Source organism: Lynx canadensis, chromosome D1, assembly GCF_007474595.2.
Source record: "Lynx canadensis isolate LIC74 chromosome D1, mLynCan4.pri.v2, whole genome shotgun sequence".
In the NCBI taxonomy this organism is placed as follows: domain Eukaryota; kingdom Metazoa; phylum Chordata; class Mammalia; order Carnivora; family Felidae; genus Lynx; species Lynx canadensis.
The window spans coordinates 106,605,109-106,631,953 of NC_044312.2; the positions used below are offsets into that span (position 1 = coordinate 106,605,109).

General features: G+C 51.0%; 1 protein-coding gene across 6 annotated transcripts in view; it reads right to left on the bottom strand.

Moving 5' to 3' along the window:
- Positions 1-3,581: 3,581 nt before the first annotated feature.
- Positions 3,582-26,845, bottom strand: part of AHNAK (AHNAK nucleoprotein) — a 30,868-nt gene continuing 7,604 nt past the window's right edge. Inside the window, exons 2-6 of one of the 6 annotated variants that reach the window (XM_030331067.1) lie at positions 23,681-23,780; positions 23,217-23,373; positions 22,657-22,844; positions 9,842-21,706; positions 3,582-9,100 (exon numbers count right to left, since the gene is read on the bottom strand). In XM_030331067.1, the coding sequence (XP_030186927.1) occupies positions 4,448-9,100; positions 9,842-21,706; positions 22,657-22,844; positions 23,217-23,373 (16,863 nt within the window). In that variant the 5' untranslated portion in view covers positions 23,681-23,780 and the 3' untranslated portion in view covers positions 3,582-4,447. Of the gene's footprint in view, positions 21,707-22,656; positions 22,845-23,216; positions 23,374-23,680; positions 23,781-26,845 lie in introns of all 6 variants that reach the window. The other 5 variants (XM_030331063.1, XM_030331064.1, XM_030331066.1 and 2 more) reach the window with 5 other exon arrangements.

The window sequence follows — 26,845 nt, forward strand, 5'->3', positions numbered from 1 at the left end:
GCACGGAGCCTGACACAGGGCTTGAACCCACAAACCGCAAGATCATGACCTGAGCTGAAGTCGGACACTTAACCGACTGAGCCGCCCAGGAGCCCCTTATCAATGTTAAGTTTTCTGAATTTGCTGATTGTATTGCATTATTAAACAGGATGTCCATGCATGCTAAAGTATTTGGGAGTAAAGGGTCGTGGCGTCTGCAATTTACTCTCAAACGATCCAGCAAACCTGATGCTACTGATAACCTGTACATAGATTAAAACAAACGAGGTACAGGGCGCCTGGGTGGCTCAGTCGGTTAAGCGTCCGACTTCAGCTCAGGTCACGATCTCGAGGTCCGTGAGCTCGAGCCCCGCGTCGGGCTCTGAGCTGATGGCTCAGAGCCTGGCGCCTGCTTCTGATTCTGTGTCTCCCTCTCTCTCTGCCCCTCCCCCGTTCATGCTCTGTCTCTCTCTGTCTCAAAAATAAAATAAATGTTAAAAAAAAAAAAAACGAGGTAACATTGGTAAAAATCCAAGTGAAAGGCATATGGATTATCCTATGTATCGCTCTTGCAAGGTCTCTGTAGGTTTAAAGTCAAAATAAATACACTTTAAAAAAGAAAAAAAAGGAACATCGGGGGCGCCTGACTGGCTCAGTTGGAGGAGCATGCGACTGCTATCTCAGGGTCGTGGGTTTGAGCCCCGCGTTGGGGGTAGAGGTTGCTTAAAAACAAACTTTTTTTTTAAGTTAAATAAACGAAAATGCCCCAACGGACAAAGAAAGGAACATCAGTTACATGCACAGCTGCATCTCCCAGATACTAATTCACGTCGGCTAATGTGCAAGGGCAGGGCGATGAGAGCCAGCAACGTGCTAAGTCCCAGTGGAACACTGGAGACATAGCAGAAATTCACTAAAGACATAGCAGTAATTCACTAACGCTGCTATTGCTGGAAACATTTGATCCAACCTACCAACCTCACAGGAAAATTAGTTACATTATATTATAATCACACCTTGCTTTTGACCCCAAACAGTTCCACGCACCTAATTAACCTTACTTCTGAAAGGATCATAAACAGCTAGAACTGGCAGCGGCCTTAAAGAATGCAAGCCTGAGCCATGTTACAAATGAGGAAACCAAGGCTGAGAGAGGAACCTTAATGTGCCCAAGGTCGCGGCTAATCCCATTTACTCCCAGGCCAGTACTGCTTTCCAGGCTCTGTCCTGACAACCCTGGAGTATCTTCCCCCAACTTTTGGCTATTTGCAAAACTTCAAGACAAGAAGACTTGTGTTTCCCCAAGGGGGGAAAATTTTTTTTAATGTATAGGTGACATTGGGAGCCTTTTGAAAAGAGAGGGAACAAATATATTTTTTTATTTTTTTAATGTTTATTTTTGAGAGAGAGAGAGGCAGAGTATGAGCAGAGGAGGGGCAGAGAGAGAGAGAGGGAGACACAGAATCTGAAGCAGGCTCCAGGCTCTGAGCTGTCAGCACAGAGCCCAATGCGGGGCTCGAACTCACGAACCCTGAGATCACAACCTGAGCTGAAGTCAGATGCTTAACTGAGTGAGCCACCCAGGTGCCCCTATGTGTGTGTGTGTGTGTTTTATTTTTTTCAATATTTATTTTTGAGAGAGACAGAGTGTGAGCAGGGGAGGGGCACAGAGCTAGGGAGACACAGAATCCGAAGCGGGCTCCAGGCTCTGAGCTGTCAGCACAGAGCCCAACGCGGGGCTGGAACCTACAAACTGTGAGATCATGACCTGAGCCGAAGTCAGATGCTTAACCGACTGAGCGACCCAGGCGCCCCTAAGTGTGTTTGTTTAAAACAAAAATTGTCCTAGTACTTTGTGATCAAATACATCCCATGTGATGAGGGCTAGTTTCAGAAATCTCAAAATACAGAAATTCAAACTTGCCTAACAGAAAAATGAGAGGATTGGGACATTGTCCTGATTATCCTTTACCTGTATCTCCCCCTTCAGAGCCCTTCTGCCTGCCCTCTGCCTCCCAGAGGTTCTGTGCCTCCAGGAGGCTGATCCCTTCACCTGCAACACCTAGACTCACTTACCCTCCAGGGAGAGGCACCGTAAGGAGGAAAGGTCATTTTCCTGTTGCCCATGACCAGCACTTTCCGGCAAATGCTATGTCCTTTGTGACTACAGCTCCTGCCGGTGGACCCTCCTCTGCCTCCAGCTCACACTGGGTTCCAAGGAACACCATGTCTTCCCCAAGCCCCTTCAGGCCCCTGGGCGATACCAGCTTCCTGCTGTCCGTGTTCCCGTCACCCCCTGTTGGCTCCTCTGTTCCTGCCCACTATTCCTTGAACAGTCCCTTTCTCTAATCCTCTATGAGTGAACTAATCTTCAAGTGGAATTTTGTTTCCTGTAGGGACCCTGACAGATTGAGAAATGAGTTTGTGTGAAAGCAAAACATTTACTGCCATTTGTGAGCACGTGGTGCATTTCCAAGTCATTCTATTTTTGAAATGTCCCCTTGGCCAGTCTTTCCACCCACTGTCACACTGCCTAAAGCAAGGTACGAGGTGAGGCTGTGGCCCGCGGGGCGCTCGGTGCATCTCTGAGCAAGGACCTCGGGGAGACCAGCCCAGCCCTTCCCCGATCTCCTGATGCCACCAACCTCCTCCCCCCCCCCTTCTGAGTGTAAGACCTCCCAAAGGACCGTGCAGGACTTTGGGGACCCCGTGAAGCATCCTCATCAGGGACTGAGAGAGGGCAGGGGTGAGTGGCGATGAAGGTGTCCAGCAGAAGAGAGGGAGAGTGGGAAATGAGAGGGGCTGGAGGGCCGGCAAAGCAAAGCCAGCTGGGATGGGTCCCCCACATGTACCTCCAGCCCCCAGCACCTCCTGCACGCTGCCCCTTCTATGGTAACTGTCACCACAGGAGGGAGGGCTCCTGTTCCGAGGCCACCGCCTCCAGCCTGGGTCTGCCGTCAAAGAGGGCAGCTGAGAGGTTTCTCACGTTTCTTTTAAATGTCTTATTTATTTTGGGGGGTGCCTGGGCGGCTCAGTCGGTTGAGCATCCGACTTCAACTCAGGTCATGATCTCGAGGTTCCTGGGTTCGAGCCCCGCGTCGGGCTCTGGGCCGACAGCTCGGAGCCGGCAGCCTGTTTCGGATTCTGTGTCTCCCTCTCTCTCTACCCCTCCCCTGCTCGTGCGCTGTCCCTCTCTGGTCTCTCAAAAATCAATAAATTTAAAAAAACAAAAAAATAAAAAATAAAGAAAGGGATGGCAGGCCTGTAACTCAGAGCCAGAGAGAGCCCTTTCTACCACCCCAGTAGGTCTTACTTTCCATTCCCATTTGTATCTTCTGACCCATTCAGAACCATTTCTAAATCGTGTATTCGTATCTGAGGATGGAAAGCGGGTGGGTGGGTCCTGGAGCCCGGGCAGCCAACCTGTGCCAAGCCTCTCTTGATTACTCACAGCCGGCCTCACCCGGAGAATCAGGCAACGAAGACTTCCCTCATTAGCCACTGATGAAACGAGCTAGTCCGCTGGATGGACTGAGTCTGAACTATCAGGGCTGGGTGTGCAGACTTCGAACTCCCAACACAGAATGCAAAGGCACAAGACATCAGGGTTAATGAACAGCTTTATTTGCCTTCGACAGCATCAATTTCCTTACATTCTCCATTAATTTGCCATTAAAGTGCGGGACATTTTCTTAATCACGGTAACTTTTATTAAAAGATATCAGAACTAGTTTCAGGAATGTGGCGGTCATGAAGATAAACACCTCTCCTACGATACACAGAATGGAAGCCCCTCGCGTGGAGCTGGTGGGTTGGCCAATCTGCAAACAGATTGTAATTCCCTCTCACCATGAGCACCAAACTGGCTGGGACCGCCACCCATGGGGGGGGGGTGGAGGGGGAAAAAGTGATGCTACAGAGATCGAGAAACACCCACACGCCCTGCCCTGCCCTGCCTACCAGCTCCTCTCGGCCCTCACTGGGTGTTTGCTGTTTGAATAGATCCAATCTTAGGAGAAATGGAGGTCTGACCCTCCCTACTGCCTTCCACCCCACCCCACCCTTACTAACAAAAGCCCCAAAAGTCATTACAATGAAAAAGTGGGTTTCCATTGCCCCAATGCTAACAATGTTCAGTAAAAATGAGGATAATAAACACAGAAGCTTGCTTAGTAAACAGGAGCTCTCAGCGTTCAATGCAAAAACAAAAAAAAAAAACTGAAATCTTAAGGCAAATACTGTTGACTCTGCACATGGGCTGGACGAACTTGGAACTCTTTACCTATCTGTAAAGCGCCGGCCGTGAGCTTAAGGGCGGTTGGCTTTTCAGCGCTTGTTACTGGCAGAGGCCAGAACTTTGCATTATGCTGAGGCTGTCTGTCGGCGTGTTTCTCTTTGGAGTTTATATACAAACACACCCAAGGCTGATGTATTTTTATACATATATGTACACCCACACAGAGACCCGCTACTCCTTCTTGGAAACGACTAGTTCCACCTCGGGAAGCTGGATGCCAACCTTAGTCCCGCTGTCATTGCTAGAAGAAGAGGACAGTCGGGACTTCTTAGAGGCCAGGGACACGCCACTGCCCTGTAACTTGCCTGCCTCGTCATCGCTCCCAGTCACCTCATAATGGCCTTTGCTCTTTGACCCCAATCCACCGAAGGTACCAAATTTCAGCTTTCCGGGTTTCCCTTTGACTTTCCCGCCTTCCAGTGACACTTCCCCACCTTCAAACTCCAAAGTCCCCGTCGGGGTGGAAGGCGCAGACAGCTCCCTTTCGTCACTGAAGGAATTTGAGCGGTGCCGCGGCTTCTTGCTTTTAAACAAAGAGAATTTGCCTTTGGGCGACGATGTTTCAACCTCTGCTTCTCCTTCCAGAGAACCGAGGCTGGCCTTGGAGCTCTTCAGGTCGCCTTTGGACCCTGAAATGGATGCTTCCGGTGAGCCAGTGACACCACCTTTCCCTTTAGGTTTGGAAAAATTGAACTTGGGCATTTTGATTTTGGACTTTTTAAGTTTTACATCGGACTCTTCCCACTCGCCCTCTCCGGCACCAGCCTGGACAGTGGCCTCCACTTTCGGGAAGTTAATATCCACCCCCACCTCTCTGCCAACCAGCTCCCGGCCAGAGAAGGTGAATTTGGGGATCTTCATTTTGGGGAATGTTACTTTTCCAGATCTGCTTTCCAAGTGGCCTGGAGACCCAGACGCACTCAGCCCAGGACCCTGGAGTCCTTCTACCTTTGGTCCTGAGAAATGAAGTCCCCCGGCAAGCTTAGGCACATCCACGTTGAGAGCGGAGGAGGCCTGGGGTCCTTTCCACTCACCCCCAGAACCTTTGACACTCATATGCCCTTCACCCAGACTGACAGCCGGGGCGCTGACAGCCCCTGATACATCCACGCCTCCTTTGATTTTCGGGCCCTTCAAGCTGACACCGAAATCTGCCTCAGGAGATGCCATATTAAATGAAGGCCCCTTCACGTTAATGTCAGGAACAGCACCCTGGAAACCTATTCCCGAACCTTTCAGATCGCCTTTGATTTCAGGACCAGAAATGTGCCCCGTTGGGAGTTTCACATTCACACCTGACAGCTCCACATCACATCCAGAGGCCTTAACCCCAGGCATCTGGAGGTTTCCTTCGAGGCCCTGCACGCTGATGCCCGGAAGGCCTCCTCCAACAGCGGGGCCTTTCACCTCACCAGTGGCCCCGAGGCTCCCTTTTATTTTTGGTCCTTCCAAGTTCAAGGCCATGTCTGGTGCTGAGATTTGAGGGCCAGAGATCTGAGGCCCTTTCAGGTTCAGGCCTCCGAGGTTCACATCCACACCTGGCCCCTTTAGTTCTCCGGTCACTTGTGGCCCCTTGACACTGATGTCCAAGTCGGACCCTGGTGTGGAGATGCCAAACTGGGGCAGCTTCATTTTGGGAAGTTTAATGCCACTTTCAGGTGCCTCCAAGCTGAGATCAGGGGCACCTACTGATACCTTAGGGCATTTGATGTCACCAGAGACAGCCAAGTCTCCCTGCAGGCTTGGTCCCTTCAGGGTCACGTCTGGCGCGCCAAGGCCAAGGTTTAGCGCTGTGGCATCAATCCCCGGCATTTTCACACCATCTCCTTCCATCCTCACCTTTCCACCGACACCTCTGAGGTCAAGCCCTGGGGCATGCACCTTCACGCTGGGAACAGAGGCATCCAGGTCTCCCTTCAAACTTGGTCCTTTCAAATTCAGGTCAAGGTCAGGTCCAGAGACTTTGGGCATAGAGAGGTTCACTGAAGGCAAGTCTACTTTTGGCCCCTTCAGAGACACATCCGTTCCTTCAAGATTAACATCAGGTGCACTCAAGCCTCCTTCAAGAGAAGGCAGCTGGGCATGGACCTCAGCTCCTCCGCCTTCCATTTTCACACCAGGGACGCCGATCTTGGGCATTGAAAACTTGGGGAACTTGATTTTCGATTCTGGACCTTGCAGATCTATGTCTGGTCCTTCCAGTCCCACACTGGAGACATCACCCTTTAACTTTGGTCCTTTCAAGTTAACGTTCACATCGGGGGTGGAGACCTGAGGGGCAGAAATGCCGAACGATGGTGCTTTGACTTTAGCATCTGGGCCTTCAATGTTGATGTCAGGTGCATCCAAGTTTGCCTGCACCCTGGGGCCTTTGAAGTCACCCTCTATTTTGGGGCCGGAAACATCCATACCTGGCACCTTCAACTTCGGAGCCTTCAGCTTGAGGTCAGGACCTTCCACATTAATCCCTGAAGAAATATCCAGATCAGGTGCCTGGATTTCACCCTCTATTTTGGGGCTAGGGAGGGGGGCCTCTGCTTTAAATTTAGGTGATTTAATGTCAAATTCTACATCGGGAAAGTACATCTTTCCAAACATAGGTTTCTTGGTTTTGGGGGATTTCACATCAACTTTAAGTGTGGCATCTGGCCCCACAACATTGACATCTACGTCAGGAGTCTTGAGACTGGCGTCAACTTCACCCCCAGGAACATTCAAATCAAATCCCTGTTTTTTGGCCTTCATTTTAGGACCACTCATGTGAATCTTAGGCATTTTAAACTTACTTTTCTTGCCCTTGCCACCAACACTGATGTCAGGAGTCTCGACGTTCAGTTCTGCCTCGGGAACAGCCACATCCAAGGAAGCTGGCTTGAGGTCAGCTTTGGGACTTTTTGCCCCAAATCCAAACTTGGGTTTCTTAAATTTGGGAATTTTAATATCTGGCCCCTCAACATTGATATCTGGGCTCTCCATGTGTACGTCCAAGCTTGGAGCTTCTAAATCAACTTTGGGCCCTTTGAGGTCCAGTTCACCACCTAACGTGGGACCAGAAACCCCAATTTTAGGTGTCTTGAGATGCAAATCAACATCAGGAACAGTTACTTTAGGGGCAGATATATCCAGCGATGGCATCTTTAAATTTGGGCCGCTAAGCTTGACATCAGGGCCTTCAATATCCACACCTGGACCTTTAAGGTCTACTTCTGGGCCTTTCAAAGTACCTTCAATCTTAGGGACAGACACATCAAAATCTCCTTTGACTTTGGGTCCTTTCAAATCCAAGTCAACATCAGGCATGGAGATTTTGGGAGCTTTGATATTTATCTCTGGCATCTTGAACTTAGGGCCCTTCAGTTTCGCATCTGGACCTTCAATATTCACATCTGGAACATCAATGTCCACCTTGGGTCCAGAGACATCAATGTCAGCCTTGGGCAGGTTTACATCCACTTCTGGGCCCTCTCCTTTGAAGCCTGGCATGCTGAACTTGGGCATTTTCACCTTGGGCATCTTCAGGTGCCAGTCTGGCCCATGCACATCCACATCTGGGATGTCAATGTCCACGTTGGGCCCTTTGATGTCAACTTCCGGGCCCTTGAGGTCACCTTCCACTTTAGGCAAAGAAACATCCACATCACCCTTTACCTTGGGACCTTTCAGGTGTAAGTCAATATCAGGCATGGAGATCTTGGGAGCTTTGATGTTCATCTCTGGCATCTTGAACTTAGGGCCCTTCAGTTTTGCATCTGGACCTTCAATATGCACATCTGGAACTTCCACATCCACCTTGGGTCCAGAGACATCAATGTCAGCCTTGGGCAGGTTCACATCCACTTCTGGGCCCTCTCCTTTGAAGCCTGGCATGCTGAACTTGGGCATTTTCACCTTGGGCATCTTCAGGTGCCAGTCTGGCCCATGCACATCCACATCTGGGACGTCAATGTCCACTTTCGGGCCCTTGATGTCAACTTCCGGGCCCTTGAGGTCACCTTCTACTTTGGGCAGAGACACATCCACATCACCCTTTACCTTGGGACCCTTCAGGTTCAGGTCCACTTCAGGCATGGAGATCTTGGGGGCCTTGAGGTGCAGGTCAGGCATTTTAAACTTGGGGCCCTTCAGTTTCCCTTCTGGGCCATGAATGTCAACATCAGGAGTGTCTATGTCTAGATTAGGGCCTTTAACATCCACTTTGGGGCCTTTCAGATCTCCTTCCAGTTTAGGAATGGAAATGTCCAAATCTCCCTTTATCTTCGGTCCTTTCAAGTTCAAATCGATGTCACTCATGGAGATTTGTGGGGTTTTGAAATGGACATCAGGCATCTTAAATTTGGGACCTTTGAGTTTCCCTTCAGGACCTTCAATGTCCACCTCTGGCCCTTTTAGATCACCTTCCACCTTAGGTAATGAAAGATCCACATCCCCCTTTACCTTTGGGCCTTTCAAATTTAAGTCAAAGTCAGGCATGGAGAGCTTGGGGGCTTTAATATGCATATCTGGCATCTTAAATTTGGGCCCCTTCAATTTTCCTTCTGGGCCTTCAATGTTGACATCAGGAGTGTCAATGTCCAATTTGGGGCCCTTTATGTCTATTTCAGGGCCCTTGAGGTCACCTTCCACTTTGGGCAGAGACACATCTACATCACCCTTCATTTTGGGGCCCTTCAGATTAAAGTCAAGGTCAGGCATGGAGATTTTGGGAGCTTTGATGTTCATCTCTGGCATCTTGAACTTAGGGCCCTTCAGTTTCGCATCTGGACCTTCAATATTCACATCTGGAACATCAATGTCCACCTTGGGTCCAGAGACATCAATGTCAGCCTTGGGCAGGTTTACATCCACTTCTGGGCCCTCTCCTTTGAAGCCTGGCATGCTGAACTTGGGCATTTTCACCTTGGGCATCTTCAGGTGCCAGTCTGGCCCATGAACATCCACATCTGGGATGTCAATGTCCACGTTGGGCCCTTTGATGTCAACTTCCGGGCCCTTGAGGTCACCTTCCACTTTAGGCAAAGAAACATCCACATCACCCTTTACCTTGGGACCTTTCAGGTGTAAGTCAATATCAGGCATGGAGATCTTGGGAGCTTTGATGTTCATCTCTGGCATCTTGAACTTAGGGCCCTTCAGTTTTGCATCTGGACCTTCAATATGCACATCTGGAACTTCCACATCCACCTTGGGTCCAGAGACATCAATGTCAGCCTTGGGCAGGTTCACATCCACTTCTGGGCCCTCTCCTTTGAAGCCTGGCATGCTGAACTTGGGCATTTTCACCTTGGGCATCTTCAGGTGCCAGTCTGGCCCATGAACATCCACATCTGGGACGTCAATGTCCACTTTCGGGCCCTTGATGTCAACTTCTGGGCCCTTGAGGTCACCTTCCACTTTGGGCAGAGACACATCCACATCACCCTTTACCTTGGGACCCTTCAGGTTCAGGTCCACTTCAGGCATGGAGATCTTGGGGGCCTTGAGGTGCAGGTCAGGCATTTTAAACTTGGGGCCCTTCAGTTTCCCTTCTGGGCCCTCAAGGCTCACATCTGGGGCATCAATGTCAGCCTTGGGCAGGTTCACATCCACTTCTGGGCCCTCTCCTTTGAAGCCTGGCATGCTGAACTTGGGCATTTTCACCTTGGGCATCTTCAGGTGCCAGTCTGGGCCATGAACATCCACATCTGGGACATCAACGTCCACCTTGGGCCCTTTGATGTCAACTTCAGGGCCTTTTAGGTCACCTTCCACCTTAGGCAGGGAAACATCCACATCTCCCTTTACCTTGGGACCTTTCAGGTGCAAATCAAAGTCAGGCATGGAGATCTTGGGGGCTTTGATGTTCATCTCAGGCATCTTGAACTTAGGACCTTTCAACTTTCCCTCTGGTCCCTCAATGTTAACATCAGGGCCTTCAATGTCCACCTTGGGTGCTGATACATCAATGTCGGCCTTGGGCAGGTTCACATCCACTTCTGGGCCCTCGCCTTTAAAGCCTGGCATGCTGATCTTGGGCATTTTTATCTTGGGCATCTTCAGGTGCCAGTCTGGGCCATGCACATCCACATCTGGGACATCAACGTCCACCTTGGGCCCTTTGATGTCAACTTCAGGGCCTTTTAGGTCACCTTCCACTTTAGGCAGGGAAACATCCACATCTCCTTTGACCTTAGGACCTTTCAGGTGCAAATCAAAGTCAGGCATGGAGATCTTAGGGGCTTTGATGTTCATCTCAGGCATCTTGAACTTGGGACCTTTCAACTTTCCCTCTGGTCCCTCAATGTTAACATCAGGGCCTTCGATGTCCACCTTGGGTGCTGATACATCAATGTCGGCCTTGGGCAGGTTCACGTCCACATCTGGGCCCTCTCCTTTGAAGCCTGGCATGCTGATCTTGGGCATTTTTATCTTGGGCATTTTTAGGTGCCAGTCTGGTCCATGAACATCCACATCAGGGGCATCAATGTCCACCTTGGGACCTTTGAGGTCCACTTCAGGGCCTTTCAGATCCCCTTCAAACTTGGGAAGGGAAACATCCACATCACCCTTCACCTTGGGGCCCTTCAGGTTTAAATCAATGTCAGGCATGGAAATCTTTGGAGTCTTTAGGTGCATCTCTGGCATCTTGAATTTGGGCCCCTTCAATTTTCCCTCTGGGCCTTCAATGTTAATATCAGGAGTGTCAATGTCCAATTTGGGGCCCTTGATGTCCACCTCAGGGCCCTTTAAGTCACCTTCTACTTTTGGCAAAGACATATCCACATCACCTTTCATTTTGGGGCCCTTTAAGTTCAGATCAAAGTCAGGCATGGAGATTTTGGGAGCTTTGATGTTCATCTCAGGCATCTTGAACTTGGGGCCCTTCAGTTTTGCATCTGGACCTTCAATATTCACATCTGGGGCATCAATGTCCACTTTGGGGCCAGAAATATCAATGTCAGCCTTAGGGAGAGTAACATCCACGTCTGGGCCCTCACCTTTGAAACCTGGCATGCTAAACTTGGGCATTTTCACCTTCGGCATTTTCAGGTGCCAGTCTGGGCCATGCACATCCACGTCAGGGACATCAACGTCCACTTTAGGGCCTCTGATATCGATCTCTGGCCCTTTCAGATCCCCTTCAACTTTGGGCAGAGAAACATCAATATCACCTTTCACCTTGGGGCCCTTCAGGTTTAAATCAATGTCAGGCATGGAGATCTTGGGAGTTTTGATATTCATGTCAGGCATCTTGAGTTTGGGACCTTTTAAGCCTCCTTCTACACCTTCCACATTGATTTCTGGGCCCTCAATATCCATTCTGGGACCCTCTATGTTGATATCTCCTTTGGGCAGATCCACAGCCATTTCTGGCCCTTCTGCTTTGAAGCCAGGCACACCAAACTTGGGCATTTTCATTTTGGGCATTTTCAAGTTCCAATCTGGACCATGCACATCCACATCAGGTGCATCAAGATGAACTTCTGGGGCCTTAATATCCACTTTGGGTCCTTTCAAGTCACCTTCTAAATTAGGAGCATCCAAGTCTCCTTTGACTTTAGGGCCTTTCAGATTTAATTCCACATCAGGCATAGAAACTTTAGGAGATGAAATACTCAGGAAAGGCATTTTGAACTTGGATCCTTTCACTTTTCCTTGGACCTCAACATCAGGAGCATTAATATCAACTTTTGGACCTGTCACATCAATATCCGGCTTTTTAACTTTGGCATCCACCTCAGGTGTCTGAACTTTGGAGCCCGAAAAATTAAACTTAGGAAGCTTAAAACGTGATTTCTTTGACTTGCCTTCAAGACTGAGCTTAGGACCAGAAATGTCCACTTCTGGACCCTTTACATCCAATTTGGGAGCTTTAATGTCACCTTCTAATTTGGGCCCAGAAACATCAACATCTCCCTTAAGCTTTGGGCCTTTCAAATTCAGGTCAATTTCAGGCATGGAGATCTTAGGCATGTTCACATGCATGTCTGGCATCTTCAGTTTGGGACCTTTTAATTTGCCTTCAGGGCCATGGATGTCAATATCTGGAGCATCTACATCTATCTTTGGGCCCTTGATGTCAAGAGTAGGTCCTTTCAAATCACCTTCTACGCTTGGAAGGGAAACATCCGCCTCTCCTTTCATTTTAGGGCCTTTGAGATTAATGTCCAAATCAGGCATGGAGATCTTGGGAGCTTTGATGTTCATGTCTGGCATCTTGAATTTGGGGCCCTTCAGTTTCGCATCTGGACCTTCAATATTGACATCTGGAACATCAATATCCACCTTGGGTCCAGAGACATCAATGTCAGCCTTGGGCAGGTTCACATCCACTTCTGGGCCCTCACCTTTAAAACCTGGCATGCTGATCTTGGGCATTTTTATCTTGGGCATCTTCAGGTGCCAGTCTGGGCCATGCACATCCACATCTGGGACATCAACGTCCACTTTAGGGCCTTTAATATCTACTTCAGGAACTTTAATCTCACCTTCCACTTTTGGTAAAGACACATCCACATCACCCTTCACTTTAGGGCCCTTCAGGTTAAGATCAATGTCAGGCATGGAGATCTTGGGGGCTTTGATGTTCATCTCAGGCATCTTGAACTTGGGACCTTTCAACTTTCCCTCTGGTCCCTCAATGTTAACATCAGGGCCTACAATGTCCACCTTGGGTCCAGCCACATCAACATCAGCCTTGGGCAGGTTCACATCCACTTCTGGACCCTCGCCTTTAAAGCCTGGCATGCTGAACTTGGGCATTTTCACCTTGGGCATCTTCAGGTGCCAGTCTGGCCCATGAACATCCACATCTGGGACATCAACGTCCACCTTGGGCCCTTTGATGTCAACTTCAGGGCCTTTTAGGTCACCTTCCACCTTAGGCAGGGAAACATCCACATCTCCTTTGACCTTAGGACCTTTCAGGTGCAAATCAAAGTCAGGCATGGAGATCTTGGGGGCTTTGATGTTCATCTCAGGCATCTTGAACTTGGGACCTTTCAACTTTCCCTCTGGTCCCTCAATGTTAACATCAGGGCCTTCGATGTCCACCTTGGGTGCTGATACATCAATGTCGGCCTTGGGCAGGTTCACATCCACATCGGGGCCTTCTCCTTTGAAGCCTGGCATGCTGAACTTGGGCATTTTCACCTTGGGCATCTTCAGGTGCCAGTCTGGTCCATGCACATCCACATCTGGGACATCAACGTCCACCTTGGGGCCTTTGATGTCAACCTCAGGGGCCTTCAGGTCACCTTCCACCTTAGGCAGAGACACATCCACATCTCCCTTTACCTTGGGACCTTTCAGGTGCAAATCAAAGTCAGGCATGGAGATCTTGGGAGCTTTGATGTTCATCTCTGGCATCTTGAACTTGGAGCCCTTCAATTTTGCATCTGGACCTTCGATACTGACATCTGGAACATCAATGTCCACCTTGGGTCCAGAGACATCAATGTCAGCCTTGGGCAGGTTCACATCCACTTCTGGGCCCTCGCCTTTGAAGCCTGGCATGCTGAACTTGGGCATTTTCATCTTGGGCATCTTCAGGTGCCAGTCTGGGCCATGAACATCCACATCTGGGACATCAATGTCCACTTTAGGGCCTTTGAGGTCAACTTCAGGGCCTTTCAGGTCTCCCTCTAACTTAGGACCTGTGACATCCACATCTCCTTTTATTTTTGGACCTGACAGATTAAGGTCAATATCTGGCATAGATATCTTAGGAGTCTTAAAATGCATTTCAGGCATCTTAAACTTTGGGCTTTTCCACTTTCCTTCAGGTCCCTCAATATTCACATCAGGGCATTCAACATCCACTTTGGGTCCTGAGACATCAATGTCAGCCTTGGGCAGGTTCACATCCACTTCTGGACCCTCGCCTTTAAAGCCTGGCATGCTGATCTTGGGCATTTTTATCTTGGGCATCTTCAGGTGCCAGTCTGGGCCATGCACATCCACATCTGGGACATCAACGTCCACCTTGGGCCCTTTGATGTCAACTTCAGGGCCTTTTAGGTCACCTTCCACCTTAGGCAGGGAAACATCCACATCTCCTTTGACCTTAGGACCTTTCAGGTGCAAATCAAAGTCAGGCATGGAGATCTTAGGGGCTTTGATGTTCATCTCAGGCATCTTGAACTTGGGACCTTTCAACTTTCCCTCTGGTCCCTCAATGTTAACATCAGGGCCTTCGATGTCCACCTTGGGTGCTGATACATCAATGTCGGCCTTGGGCAGGTTCACATCCACTTCTGGGCCCTCTCCTTTGAAGCCTGGCATGCTGAACTTGGGCATTTTCATCTTGGGCATCTTCAGGTGCCAGTCTGGGCTTTGAATATCCACATCTGGGGCATCAATGTCCACTTTGGGGCCCTTTAGGTCACCTTCCACCTTAGGTAGGGAAACATCCACATCTCCTTTGACCTTAGGACCTTTCAAGTGTAAATCTATGTCTGGCATCGAGATCTTGGGAGCTTTGATATTCATTTCTGGCATTTTAAATTTAGGCCCTTTGATCTTTCCCTCCGGACTCTCAATGCTCATATCTGGGACTTCAACGTCAACCTTGGGTCCTGAGACATCAATGTCAGCCTTGGGAAGATTCACATCTACTTCTGGGCCCTCTGTTTTAAAACCAGGCATGCTGAACTTGGGCATTTTCATTTTGGGCATCTTCAGGTGCCAGTCTGGGCCATGAACATCAGGAGCATTTATGTCTACTTTGGGGCCCTTGATGTTCACATCTGGTACTTTAATTTTACCTTCTACCTCAGGCACAGACACATCAACATCCCCCTTGATTTTGGGTCCTTTCAAATTTAAGTCCACATCAGGCATAGAAATATTTGGGGCTTTGAAATGCATGTCAGGCATCTTGAACTTGGGACCTTTCAATTTGCCCTCTGGTCCTTCAATGTCAATATCTGGCCCACTGATGTCACCTTTGAGATCTGGCCCTTTGAGGTCACCTTCCAATTTCGGAACATCAACATCCACGTCTCCCTTTATCTTGGGACTTTTTAAGTGTAAATCAACATCTGGCATGGAGATTTTGGGAGCTTTAAAGTGCATGTCTGGCATCTTAAATTTAGGACTTTTCCATTTTCCATCTGGACCTTCCACAGCTACGTCTGGCATGTCAACATCCAATTTGGGGCCTTTCACATCCAATTCTGGACCCTTTAACTCTCCCTCCAGCTTTGGGGCAGAAACATCAAAGTCTCCTTTGACTTTAGGCCCCTTTAAGTTGAAATCAACATCAGGCATGGAGATCTTAGGGGCATGAAAGTGCATTTCAGGCATCTTGAACTTAGGGCCTTTCAGCTTCCCTTCTGGACCTTCAAGGCTCACATCCGGGGCTTCAATGTCCACCTTAGGTCCAGAGATGTCAATGTCAGCCTTAGGCAGGTTCACATCCACATCTGGGCCCTCGCCTTTGAAGCCAGGCATACTGAACTTGGGCATTTTCATCTTGGGCATCTTCAGGTGCCACTCTGGGCCATGAACATCCACATCTGGGGCATCAATGTCAACTTTGGGGCCTTTGATGTCCACATCTGGCACTTTCATTTCACCTTCTATCTTGGGCACAGACACATCCATATCCCCTTTCACTTTGGGGCCTTTTAAGTGTAAATCAACATCAGGCATGGAGAGCTTGGGGGTCTTGAAGTGCATGTCTGGCATCTTAAACTTAGGGCCTTTCAACTTTGCATCAGGGCATTCCAGGTCAACATCAGGCATCTCCACATCCACACCGGGGCCTTTCAAATCTCCTTCCAATTTTGGCGCAGATACATCCACATCTCCCTTCAGTTTGGGCCCCTTAAGATTCAAGTTCACATCAGGCATGGAGATCTTGGGAGCCTTGAAGTGCATCTCAGGCATCTTAAACTTGGGGCCCTTCAGTTTCCCTTCTGGGCCCTCAAGGCTCACATCTGGGGCTTCAATGTCCACCTTGGGGCCAGATACGTCAATGTCAGCCTTGGGCAGGTTCACATCCACTTCTGGGCCCTCGCCTTTGAAGCCAGGCACGCTAAATTTGGGCATTTTCATCTTGGGCATTTTCAAGTTCCAGTCTGGGCCATGAACATCCACATCTGGGACATCAATGTCCACTTTGGGGCCTTTGATGTCCACATCTGGCACTTTCATTTCACCTTCTATCTTGGGCACAGATACATCCACATCCCCTTTCACTTTGGGACCTTTCAAGTGTAAGTCCACATCAGGCATGGAGAGCTTGGGAGCCTTGAAGTGCATCTCGGGCATCTTAAACTTAAGGCCTTTCAACTTTGCATCAGGACATTCCAGGTCAACATCAGGCATCTCCACATCCACACCAGGACCTTTGATATCAACTTGTGGACCTCTGAGATCACCTTCTAGTTCAGGCACGGAAGCATCTATTTCTCCTTTCACTTTGGGTCCCTTCAAATTCAAGTCCACATCTGGCATGGATATCTTAGGAGCTTTGATATTCAACTTAGGCATCTTAAATTTAGAGCCCTTTAATTTTCCTTCTGGTCCTTCAATATCCAAATCAGGAGCATCAATGTCCACTTTGGGGCCAGACACATTAATGTCAGCCTTGGGCAGGTTCACATCCACTTCTGGGCCCTCACCTTTGAAGCCAGGCATGCTGAACTTGGGCATTTTCACCTTGGGCATCTTCAGGTGCCAGTCTGGGCCATGAACATCCACATCTGGGACATCGACGTCCACTTTGGGGCCTTTGATGTCCACATCTGGCACTTTCATTTCACCTTCTATCTTGGGCACAGACACATCCACATCCCCTTTCACTTTGGGACCTTTCAAGTGTAAGTCCACATCAGGCATGGAGAGCTTGGGGGTCTTGAAGTGCATCTCAGGCATCTTAAACTTAGGGCCCTTCAGCTTCCCTTCTGGACCTTCAATATCAATATCACCAACATCCACATCCATCTTCGGGGCCTTCACGTCAATTTCAGGACCTTTCAAGTCTCCTTCCACTTTGGGAAGGGAAACATCGACATCAGTTTTCAGTTTAGGGGCTTTCAGATTAAGTCCAACATCAGGCATAGAGATTTTGTGTGTCTGTATATTCATGCTTGGCATCTTAAACTTGGGACCCTTTAGTTTCCCCTCTGGACCTTCAATATTCACATCTGGAACATCAATGTCCACCTTGGGTCCAGAGACATCAATGTCAGCCTTGGGCAGGTTTACATCCACTTCTGGGCCCTCTCCTTTGAAGCCTGGCATGCTGAACTTGGGCATTTTCACCTTGGGCATCTTCAGGTGCCAGTCTGGGCCATGAACCCCCACATCTGGTGCATTAATGTCCACTTTGGGCCCTTTGATGTCAACATCAGGAGCTTTTATCTCTCCTTCTACCTTTGGAGTTGTAACATCATAATCTCCTTTCATTTTAGGACCTTTCAAATGCAAACCAACATCTGGCATGGATATCTTCTGAGGCTTTATATTCATTTCTGGCATCTTAAATTTAAGACCTTTTACTTTTGCATCTGGACCATCAATATTCACATCTGGAACTTCAACATCCACCTTGGGTCCTGAGACATCAATGTCAGCCTTGGGCAGGTTCACATCCACTTCTGGGCCCTCTCCTTTGAAACCTGGCATGCTGATCTTGGGCATTTTTATCTTGGGCATCTTCAGGTGCCAGTCTGGCCCATGAACATCCACATCTGGAGCACTGATGTCAACTTTGGGCCCTTTAATGTCAACATCTGGCACTTTTATTTCACCTTCTACATCAGGCACAGACACGTCCACATCTCCCTTCAGTTTTGGCCCCTTAAGATTCAAGTTCACATCAGGCATGGACACCTTGGGAGCCTTGAAGTGCATCTCAGGCATCTTAAACTTGGGGCCCTTCAGTTTCCCTTCTGGGCCCTCAAGGCTCACATCTGGGGCTTCAATGTCCACCTTGGGGCCAGATACGTCAATGTCAGCCTTGGGCAGGTTCACATCCACTTCTGGGCCCTCGCCTTTGAAGCCAGGCACGCTAAATTTGGGCATTTTCATCTTGGGCATTTTCAAGTTCCAGTCTGGGCCATGAACATCCACATCTGGGACATCAATGTCCACTTTGGGGCCTTTGATGTCCACATCTGGCACTTTCATTTCACCTTCTATCTTGGGCACAGATACATCCACATCCCCTTTCACTTTGGGACCTTTCAAGTGTAAGTCCACATCAGGCATGGAGAGCTTGGGAGCCTTGAAGTGCATCTCGGGCATCTTAAACTTAGGGCCTTTCAGCTTCCCTTCTGGACCTTCAAGGCTCACGTCCGGGGCTTCAATGTCCACCTTGGGTCCAGAGATGACAATGTCAGCCTTGGGCAGGTTCACATCCACTTCTGGGCCCTCCCCTTTGAGGCTGGGCATGCTGAACTTGGGCATTTTCATCTTGGGCATTTTCAAGCTCCAGTCTGCACCTTGGACTTCCACATCTGGTGCTTTAATGTCTACCTTAGGTCCTTTGATGTCCACATCTGGAACTTTCATTTCACCTTCTATTTTTGGTGCAGACATATCTAGATTTCCTTTCATTTTGGGTCCTTTAAGATCCAAGTCAACATCTGGCAGAGTCATCTTAGGGGCTTTGAAGTGCATCTCAGGCATCTTAAACTTTGGACCTTTCAACTTTCCTTCTGGTCCTTCAAGGCTCAAGTCTGGAGCACTAATATCTATCTTGGGTGCCGAAATGTCCACATCAGCCTTTGGCAGGTTCACATCCACTTCTGGGCCCTCCCCTTTGAGGCTGGGCATGGTAAATTTGGGCATTTTCATCTTGGGCATCTTTAGGTTCCATTCAGGACTATGAACGTCAACATCGGGGGCACTGACGTCTACTTTTGGCCCTTTGAGTTCCCCTTCCAGCTTTGGCACTGTAACATCATATTCTCCTTTTACCCTGGGACCTTTCATATGCAAATCTACATCAGGCATAGATATCTTTGGGGCCTTAATATTCATTTCAGGCATCTTAAACTTGGGACCCTTCAGCTTTCCTTCGGGTCCTTCAATATTCACATCTGGAACTTCAATGTCCGCTGTGGGTCCTGAGATGTCGTCTGTCTTGGGCAGGTTCACATCCACTTCTGGGCCCTCTGCTTTGAAGCCAGGCATGCTGAACTTGGGCATTTTCATTTTGGGCATCTTCAGGTGCCAATCTGGGCCGTGAGCATCAACATCTGGAGCATCAATATCCACTTTGGCACTTTTAAGTTCAACATCAGGAACTTTAATCTCACCTTCAACTTTTGGCACTGTGACATCGTATTCTCCTTTTACCTTAGGGCCTTTCAGATGTAAGTCCACATCTGGCATGGAGATCTTCGGGGCTTTGATATTCATCTCAGGCATCTTAAACTTAGGTCCCTTCAATTTCCCGTCTGGTCCCTCAATGCTCACATCTGGACCACTAACATCTACCTTGTGCCCAGAAATGTCCACATCAGCCTTGGGAAGATTCACATCCACTTCTGGGCCCTCCGCTTTGAGCCCTGGAACACTGAATTTGGGCATTTTCATCTTGGGCATCTTCAGATGCCAGTCTGGGCCATGAACATCCACATCCGGGGCATCAATGTCCATTTTGGGGCCTTTCAGTTCTCCTTCAAGTTTGGGGGATGTTACATCATATTCTCCTTTTACCTTTGGGCCTTTAACATGTAAGTCTACATCAGGCATGGAGATCTTTGGTGTCTTGACACTGACTTCAGGCAGCTTAATATCAGGGCCTTTAAGTTTGCCTCCCAGGCCCCCTACGTTGACATTTGGGGCCTCCACGTTGACCTTGGGCCCTGAAATACTGACATCTCCTTTGGGTAGTTTCACATCTACATCTGGGCCTTCCCCTCCAACTCCTGGAGCGTTGAACTTGGGCACTTTCAGGTTCCATTCTGGGCCATGCACTTCCACATCTGGGGCCCTGACGTCCACTTTGGGTCCTTTGATGTCAACTTGAGGGACTTTGACTTTACCTTCTACTTTTGGGAGTACAACATCCACACCCCCTTTCACTTTAGGGGCAGTCACATTTAAGTCTACATCTGCCATAGAGATCCCATAGATGCCTGTTTTCCCAGAAGGACTACTAAGCTTGGGTCCTGTCAAAGTCCCCTCAAGGCTAGGTGTCTCTATGTCCACTTTGGCGCCTTTCACTGCCACTTGAGGGCCTTTAACATCACCGTGCACCCCAGGTGCAGAAACCTTAATATCTCCTTTCAGTTTAGGAGACCCAAGGCTCAGATCCACATCCTGCATGGAGATTTTAGGTTTTTGAATAATCATTTCAGGAGTCTTGGCTTTCGTACCCTTCACCTTCCCTTCCAGCCCCCCGGCAGCAACTTCAGGCAGACTGATGTTCCCAGAGACCCCAGGAAGAGTCACTGCACCTGTCACATCAATGCCAGTTCCCTCTCCCTTAGAACCTAATACAGAGAATTTGGGAACTTTCATCTTGGGCATATTCAGTTTGCCCCCAGGCCCGTGAATATCAACGTCAGGGTCTTGAACTTCCACATTGGAGCCAGTGATGGTGCCCTCAATCTTGGGCGCAGAGACATCCACCCCGATGCTCCCCTGTGACTTGGCACCTTTCAGGCCTAGACCAGTCTCAAGTGATGGCCCAGTGATTTGGGGGCCTTTCAGCTTCCCCTCAAGCCCCTCAATACTGGCAGAAGGAGCACTGACTTCTAGCTGAGGGGTCTGGATGTTCCCACCAATGGTCAGGCCTGGCTTGCCTCCCTTGTGCCCCACAGAGAATTCAGGTGCAGAAACACTCAACCCTGCCACTGGCACCTGGCCCTCAGGCCCCGCTGGGACACCAAATTTTGGCACTTTCATAGTGGGAATTTTAATTTTCCCATTACTGCCACTCTCAAGAGATGGGTCCTGCACCTCTACTGCCCCACCCCCAAGAGAAGACGAAATGTCCACTCCTGGAACTTGGGCCCCTCCTTTGCCACCCAAGTCCAAGCCCTTCACACTGACGCTGACGCCTGGGCTTCCCACCTTTATCCCAGGCATGGTGACCTGGAGCTTCGAGTGGCCAGCACCTTGGAGCTCTGGTACCGAAGCGGAAACGGACCCCGCTCGGATGTCCACGACAGAGCCTGTGGTCGGAGACACTGCCCCCGAGCCCGAGGGCAGTCTGATCACTGTCTTGCCAGGGTGGGTGTCCACATCCACAGTGGAGATTTCAGTCAGTTCATGCCGTGGAATCTTGATCTTGAACTCAGGGCTGCTGATGTCGATGTCCTTGGCACCTTCACGGCCTGTCACATCAACAGTGTAGGCCGTGACCCTTCTAGTCACTGTGATGGTGCGGCTCTGGGTCTCCCCAGGATCCCCTTCTACGCCATCCTCCGACTTCAGCCGAGGCTTGATCTTCGTGGTGTAGATGCGCTGGTACTCCTCATCATCCCCGCTCTGCAGAAAGACACGCCCGGCAGAGGTTGAAGCAGGGTCTGCCCGAGTCACAGACGCCCGGCCACAGCCCAGCCGACAACATGGCTGCCTGTTTCCCAAAGAAGCTGGGACCAGAACGGAGACCCACGGAGCCTCCTGGGGCAGAGCAAAGGGGGCTGAAGAAAGGGGCTGACGGCCACCTCACAGGAGGAAAACAAATTATTTGGGGAAACTCTGGGAAGCAAAAGCCATGGGGAGAGGAGCCGGGTAGACGGCTGCGCTGTGTGGATGAAATATTTACAATCCATTCTAGATTCAGATGGGTGTCAAGTCCCAGGGATGCCTCCTGGGTGACCATCCCTGTGTGGACTTCACCCTTTAGCCTCCCGACTCTCGACTCACTGGCTTACTTAATCCTCTCGACTCACTGGCTTACTTCATCGGGCAGGGGGAGTTCTCTCAGGGACCTCTCAAGAAAGCATTTGTTGAGACTCAGTGCGCTGGGGTTAACACGGTCACTTTGAGGACCCATTATGTGTTAAATAAAGAAGCCTGCAGAAGGAGCAAAGAAACGTCCCTCAGGCACTTTGCCACCCAGCTTCTGACTCACAGACGAGTCCAGGCCTCTGGAAGTTGAAAACTGCTGCCTGTGAGGCACCTGTGAGGCTATTTCGAAGATTCTTACAAAACAGCTGACCTTCCTCCTGGCATCTAGGACCAGACAGCGTGAGTGGGTTCCCACGCTGTGGGGCTCTGAAGAGTCTGACGGAAGACCTTCAGGGCAACATCAGCCGCACACCAGACACAAACAGGAACACACAGACTGGCTCATCAGAGAACGCACAAGAGAGAAAGTAGGGAAAGTAACCACAAGAGAGGTCCGGCAGGCAGGCACAAGGCTCAGGAAGTGGCCAGCAGGTCGGCATGGCCAGGGGGAACTCGGGGCGCAGAAAAGCCGCCGAGGCACTCACCAGAACCACCTCGGAGCTTCGGGAGCTGAAGACTTCGTGGGTCCAGGTCTGGCCAGGCTCAGGGGAGCGGTCGCCCTTGCGGTGAAGCTTCAGGCCCACGGTGTGGTGCCCCATGGTGTTCAGCAGCTGGGTCACCTCGCCTGATTGCAGGTTGTCAAAGTAGATGGTGGCACCCACAATCTGGTCCCCTGAGCAGGGAGGAGCGAGAAGCTGGTGAGACCCCCACCCAGGGTCTCAGGGAAACAGCACTCAACCACCACGCACTGGGCCTTCGAACTGACTTAACGCATGTCCGACCACCATAATACACGTTGCACAGATGAAGAAACTGAGGCTTAGGGAGGCCAACTAATTTGTCCAAAGTGAGAGAGCTCGTGAGCAGTGGAGTGAGGACTAGGGACTACGTCTCCACCACCCTACATCACCGCCTGCCCCAGTGGGGGCAGAGGAGGGCAAGGCTCGGGTACCGACCATCCTGATGCCACTGGGACTGTGCCCTTCCGTCTGCCACCGTCCTCCACCCCACTCCAGCACCCAGCCCGCACCCTGAGGTGACTCACCCTCCTTGACCACCCCAGTGCGGGCCGCAGGGGAGTTCTGCATCACCTCCTGCACAAAGACGCCGTCGTCCCTCTGGGCAATGGTCAGCCCATGGGAGCCGCTGCCCTGCCAGTTGGGCAGCAACAGCTCCCGGGTCGTCTCCTCCTCCTTCTCCATCTGGGGTGAGGTAAGGAAATGGGGCTCAGGACAAGTGGGGGCTCAGGGGGTATGAGGAGATGAGAAAGCCAAAGATCTCTGGTGCTGTGAGCTCCCAGGGAGTGAAGCAGCGTCTCCGAGGGGCCCGTGTCCACTGTGGAATGTTCCCAAGGCACCGCAGAGGATACGGAAAGTGCACACTGGTGGCAACCGACTTCGGAGATAACCAGCCCCTCATCCCTTCCACCCAGGACCCTGCCTCCCATGCCACACAGGGTCCCTCCCCTCCCCTGCCCATCCCCTCCATCACACCCTCCCTCCCGCGGACCTTTTGCAGGACTCAGTTCAGGAGCGGATGCCTTGCCAGGAGCCCGCCCCTCCTTCCTGTCTTCTCAGTCTCTCGTCGTCGGGAATCTCGGTCACAGGGCCTAGGGAAAAGCGGACAAGGACACTCGCCCTCAACAACTGGCTTGCTCGGCACCCCGACCGTAAGAGATGGCGGAGTGTTCTGCTCTCTGGGCCAGACCAAAACCTCAACCTTCCCCACCGTCATCATTCCATTCCTATGTGACTCTCCAGCCTGGGATCACAGAGAGGGGGATTAGGGGAGGCCAGACTTAGCTATTAACCCTGGCTCTGCATCTTTCCCAGCTGTGTGTGTGACCCTGGCCAAGTCACTCAACTTCCCTGAACATCCATTTCCTCATCTGTGAAAATGGAGACGATATAGGATCTCCCGGAGGGCTGGAGGAGAGAGAGCGCGTGTGTGAAAAGTTCTGGTGCACACGAGCTCCACGATACACACCGTCCTCGGTGGGTTCTTTAGAACAGCTCCAGGAGGGAAATGTTACCGTCCCCATTTTATAGATGGAGAGACTGAGATTGCGGGGGGGAGAGGGGAGGGCAGTGTGCCCGGAGTCCACAGCGAGAGCACCACTCTGCTTGGGCTCTGAGTCCGCAACTCTCTCCCCTACACCGCATCGGGTCTGCAGCGGTCACACCTTCTCGGGGCCTCCAGCATTGGGGGCCAGTGGCGGCCCTGAAAACAGGAACAGTGGTGCCCTCCTTCCCCTGTGACAGTGACACTGGCTCACCCGGTCTAACCCAGTCCTTAGGACCAGGGGAACCCTCACCAGCTGGGAGTTCCAGGCACAGCAGCTGAGAAAAAAGAAGCTCCAACCCCCCTGGAGCCAGCCCACGCCCGAGAGGCCTGAATACAGCTAAGCCACCTCGGGGACACGGTGAGTCAGGGCTCATCTGGTTGCCCACACCGGGCCCTGAGCCAGGGCCCCACAGGTGCGGGCACTCAGGAGCAAAGATGCCCTCTGGCCACAGGATGAGCTGTCAGCTGCAGAGGTGCCCTGGGAAGACACGAGGCGGGCCTCTGGATACAGCCATGGCCCACAAGCCACCCGCACAGAATGGTGGTGGCAGCGTCACCCCGAAGCATGGTCTGTGAAACCAAGTTGGGGATGCTAAAAACCACTCAGAGCCTCACCCAAAGCCCCACCCTGAAGCTGTTTACATTCAGGAATTAGTCAACCAGTCGATAAATACACGCATACTGATAGCGTCTTGTAAGTGCAAACACTGTACCAGACACGGCAGAGAAGACCAGCAAGGGACGGACAGCAGAGCCCCGCGCTCCACACCGCATTAGATCGTTACCTAACTTCCCTCGCAGCTCCTCGCCACGTTCACTGAATGCGCTCCGTGTGCCAGATGGGGAGATTTAAAAGACTCAGTTCCTGTCCCGGATATAAATTATGAGGCAAGGTGCTCTGGGTGTGACCCATTTAGCCTCAGAATGTTCCAGAAGGTTTAAGAGCCTTCTCGGGGATTGGGGGATGAAATATAAAAGGAAAGAAAGGGGCAAAGCGAACCTATGATTTGCCAGCTTTTTTTTTTAATATTTCTTTTTGAGAGAGACAGAGACAGAGACAGAGTGTGAGTGGGGAAGGGGCAGAGAGAGAGGAAGAGACAGAATCTGAAGCAGGCTCCAGGCTCCGAGCTGTCAGCACAGAGCCCGACGCGGGGCTCAAACTCACGAACCGTGAGATCATGACCTGAGCCGAAGTCGGATGCCCGGCCGACTGAGCCACCCAGGCACCCCTTTACCAGCTTTCTTGAAAGTGTTAGAGTTTGCCTCTGAGGACGGGATTGTGTCTCTTGGAAACTCCTGGGCACTTAGCAGTTGTGGTGTCAGGCAGATCACAGCACGGCGGGGGGGGGGGGGGTAGACAGCCACAGAGACCCCAGTCCTCCACCCCCTGAACTCATACAGGCAGTATTTATGACACGGGTGCCGCCTAGGAGGCGAGCAGAGCCACTGACAGTGAGTGGCCTGTGGGCACAGGTGTGAGCTGGGGAATCACCATCCCTCCGGAGGAGCAGAAATGCCAAACAGAGGAGCCACCACAGGAAGTCACGCGGAACAGCGAAGCTGCAACTTAAAGGTGCCTTCGCCCAGCGGCCAGCCCCAGGAAGCCAGCCCTGCAGACAGGGAGCTAGGCAGGGCAGGGATGGAAAAGGCTTCCAGCCTGAGGGCTTCTCCGACCTCTGAAGCCACCAACCACCTTAGCACCCCGTTCTTCCTCCTCGAGCAGGGCCCCTTTTCTCTGCCCAGCATCCTGGTCCTGAGCCAGCAGCCAGCGAAGGGGGGGAACACGAGCCAGCTCACCCTCGCCCACAGCTCAGCCCCACCCTCCCTCCTTCCCCAGTGAGTCACTGGGGCCGCAACAGCTCCAGACATGCAAAGGGTCACGCCTAAAACCAGATAGACAAAGTGCTTCGTTGGCCAGACCCCTGGGTGACAGAGGGGCCGGGGCTCCAGTGGAGACAGGCCAGGTGTCCCCAGAAGCACAGCTCAGAGGCTCAGGAGGGACCGGCTAATGCACCTCAGGCCTGGCGGCTAATGAGGGGAGAGAGCCATCTCGAAGGTGAAGCCTCCACAGCCCGTGAGAACAGGAGCCGCTTGGACCCAGGGCTGTAGGCTGGCCCTGGCAGGGCACCCACTGACCATCCAGGCTCAGGGCTCTCCTTCTGGCACAGCCAGGACCAGCACCCTCCCCTCCCACCTGCCCTGGCCCATTCAGGTGGCTGAACATAGGGATGCTAGTGTGGGATTCGAGACCACGGTGGCAAGGGTCTGTTTTTGTTTTTTTTGTTTTGTTTTTTTTTTTTATTTTTTTTTTCCAACGTTTATTTATTTTTGGGACAGAGAGAGACAGAGCATGAACGGGGGAGGGGCAGAGAGAGAGGGAGACACAGAATCAGAAACAGGCTCCGAGCCATCAGCCCAGAGCCCGACGCGGGGCTCGAACTCACGGACCGCGAGATCGTGACCTGGCTGAAGCCGGACACTTAACCGACTGCGCCACCCAGGCGCCCCAAGCAAGGGTCTGTTTTTTACATTTGAGTCCCTGCTCCCAGTCTCTCCCACACCCCTGGAGCTTGTACCAAGCCCAGATAGATGGTCCCTTCTTTTCCCACA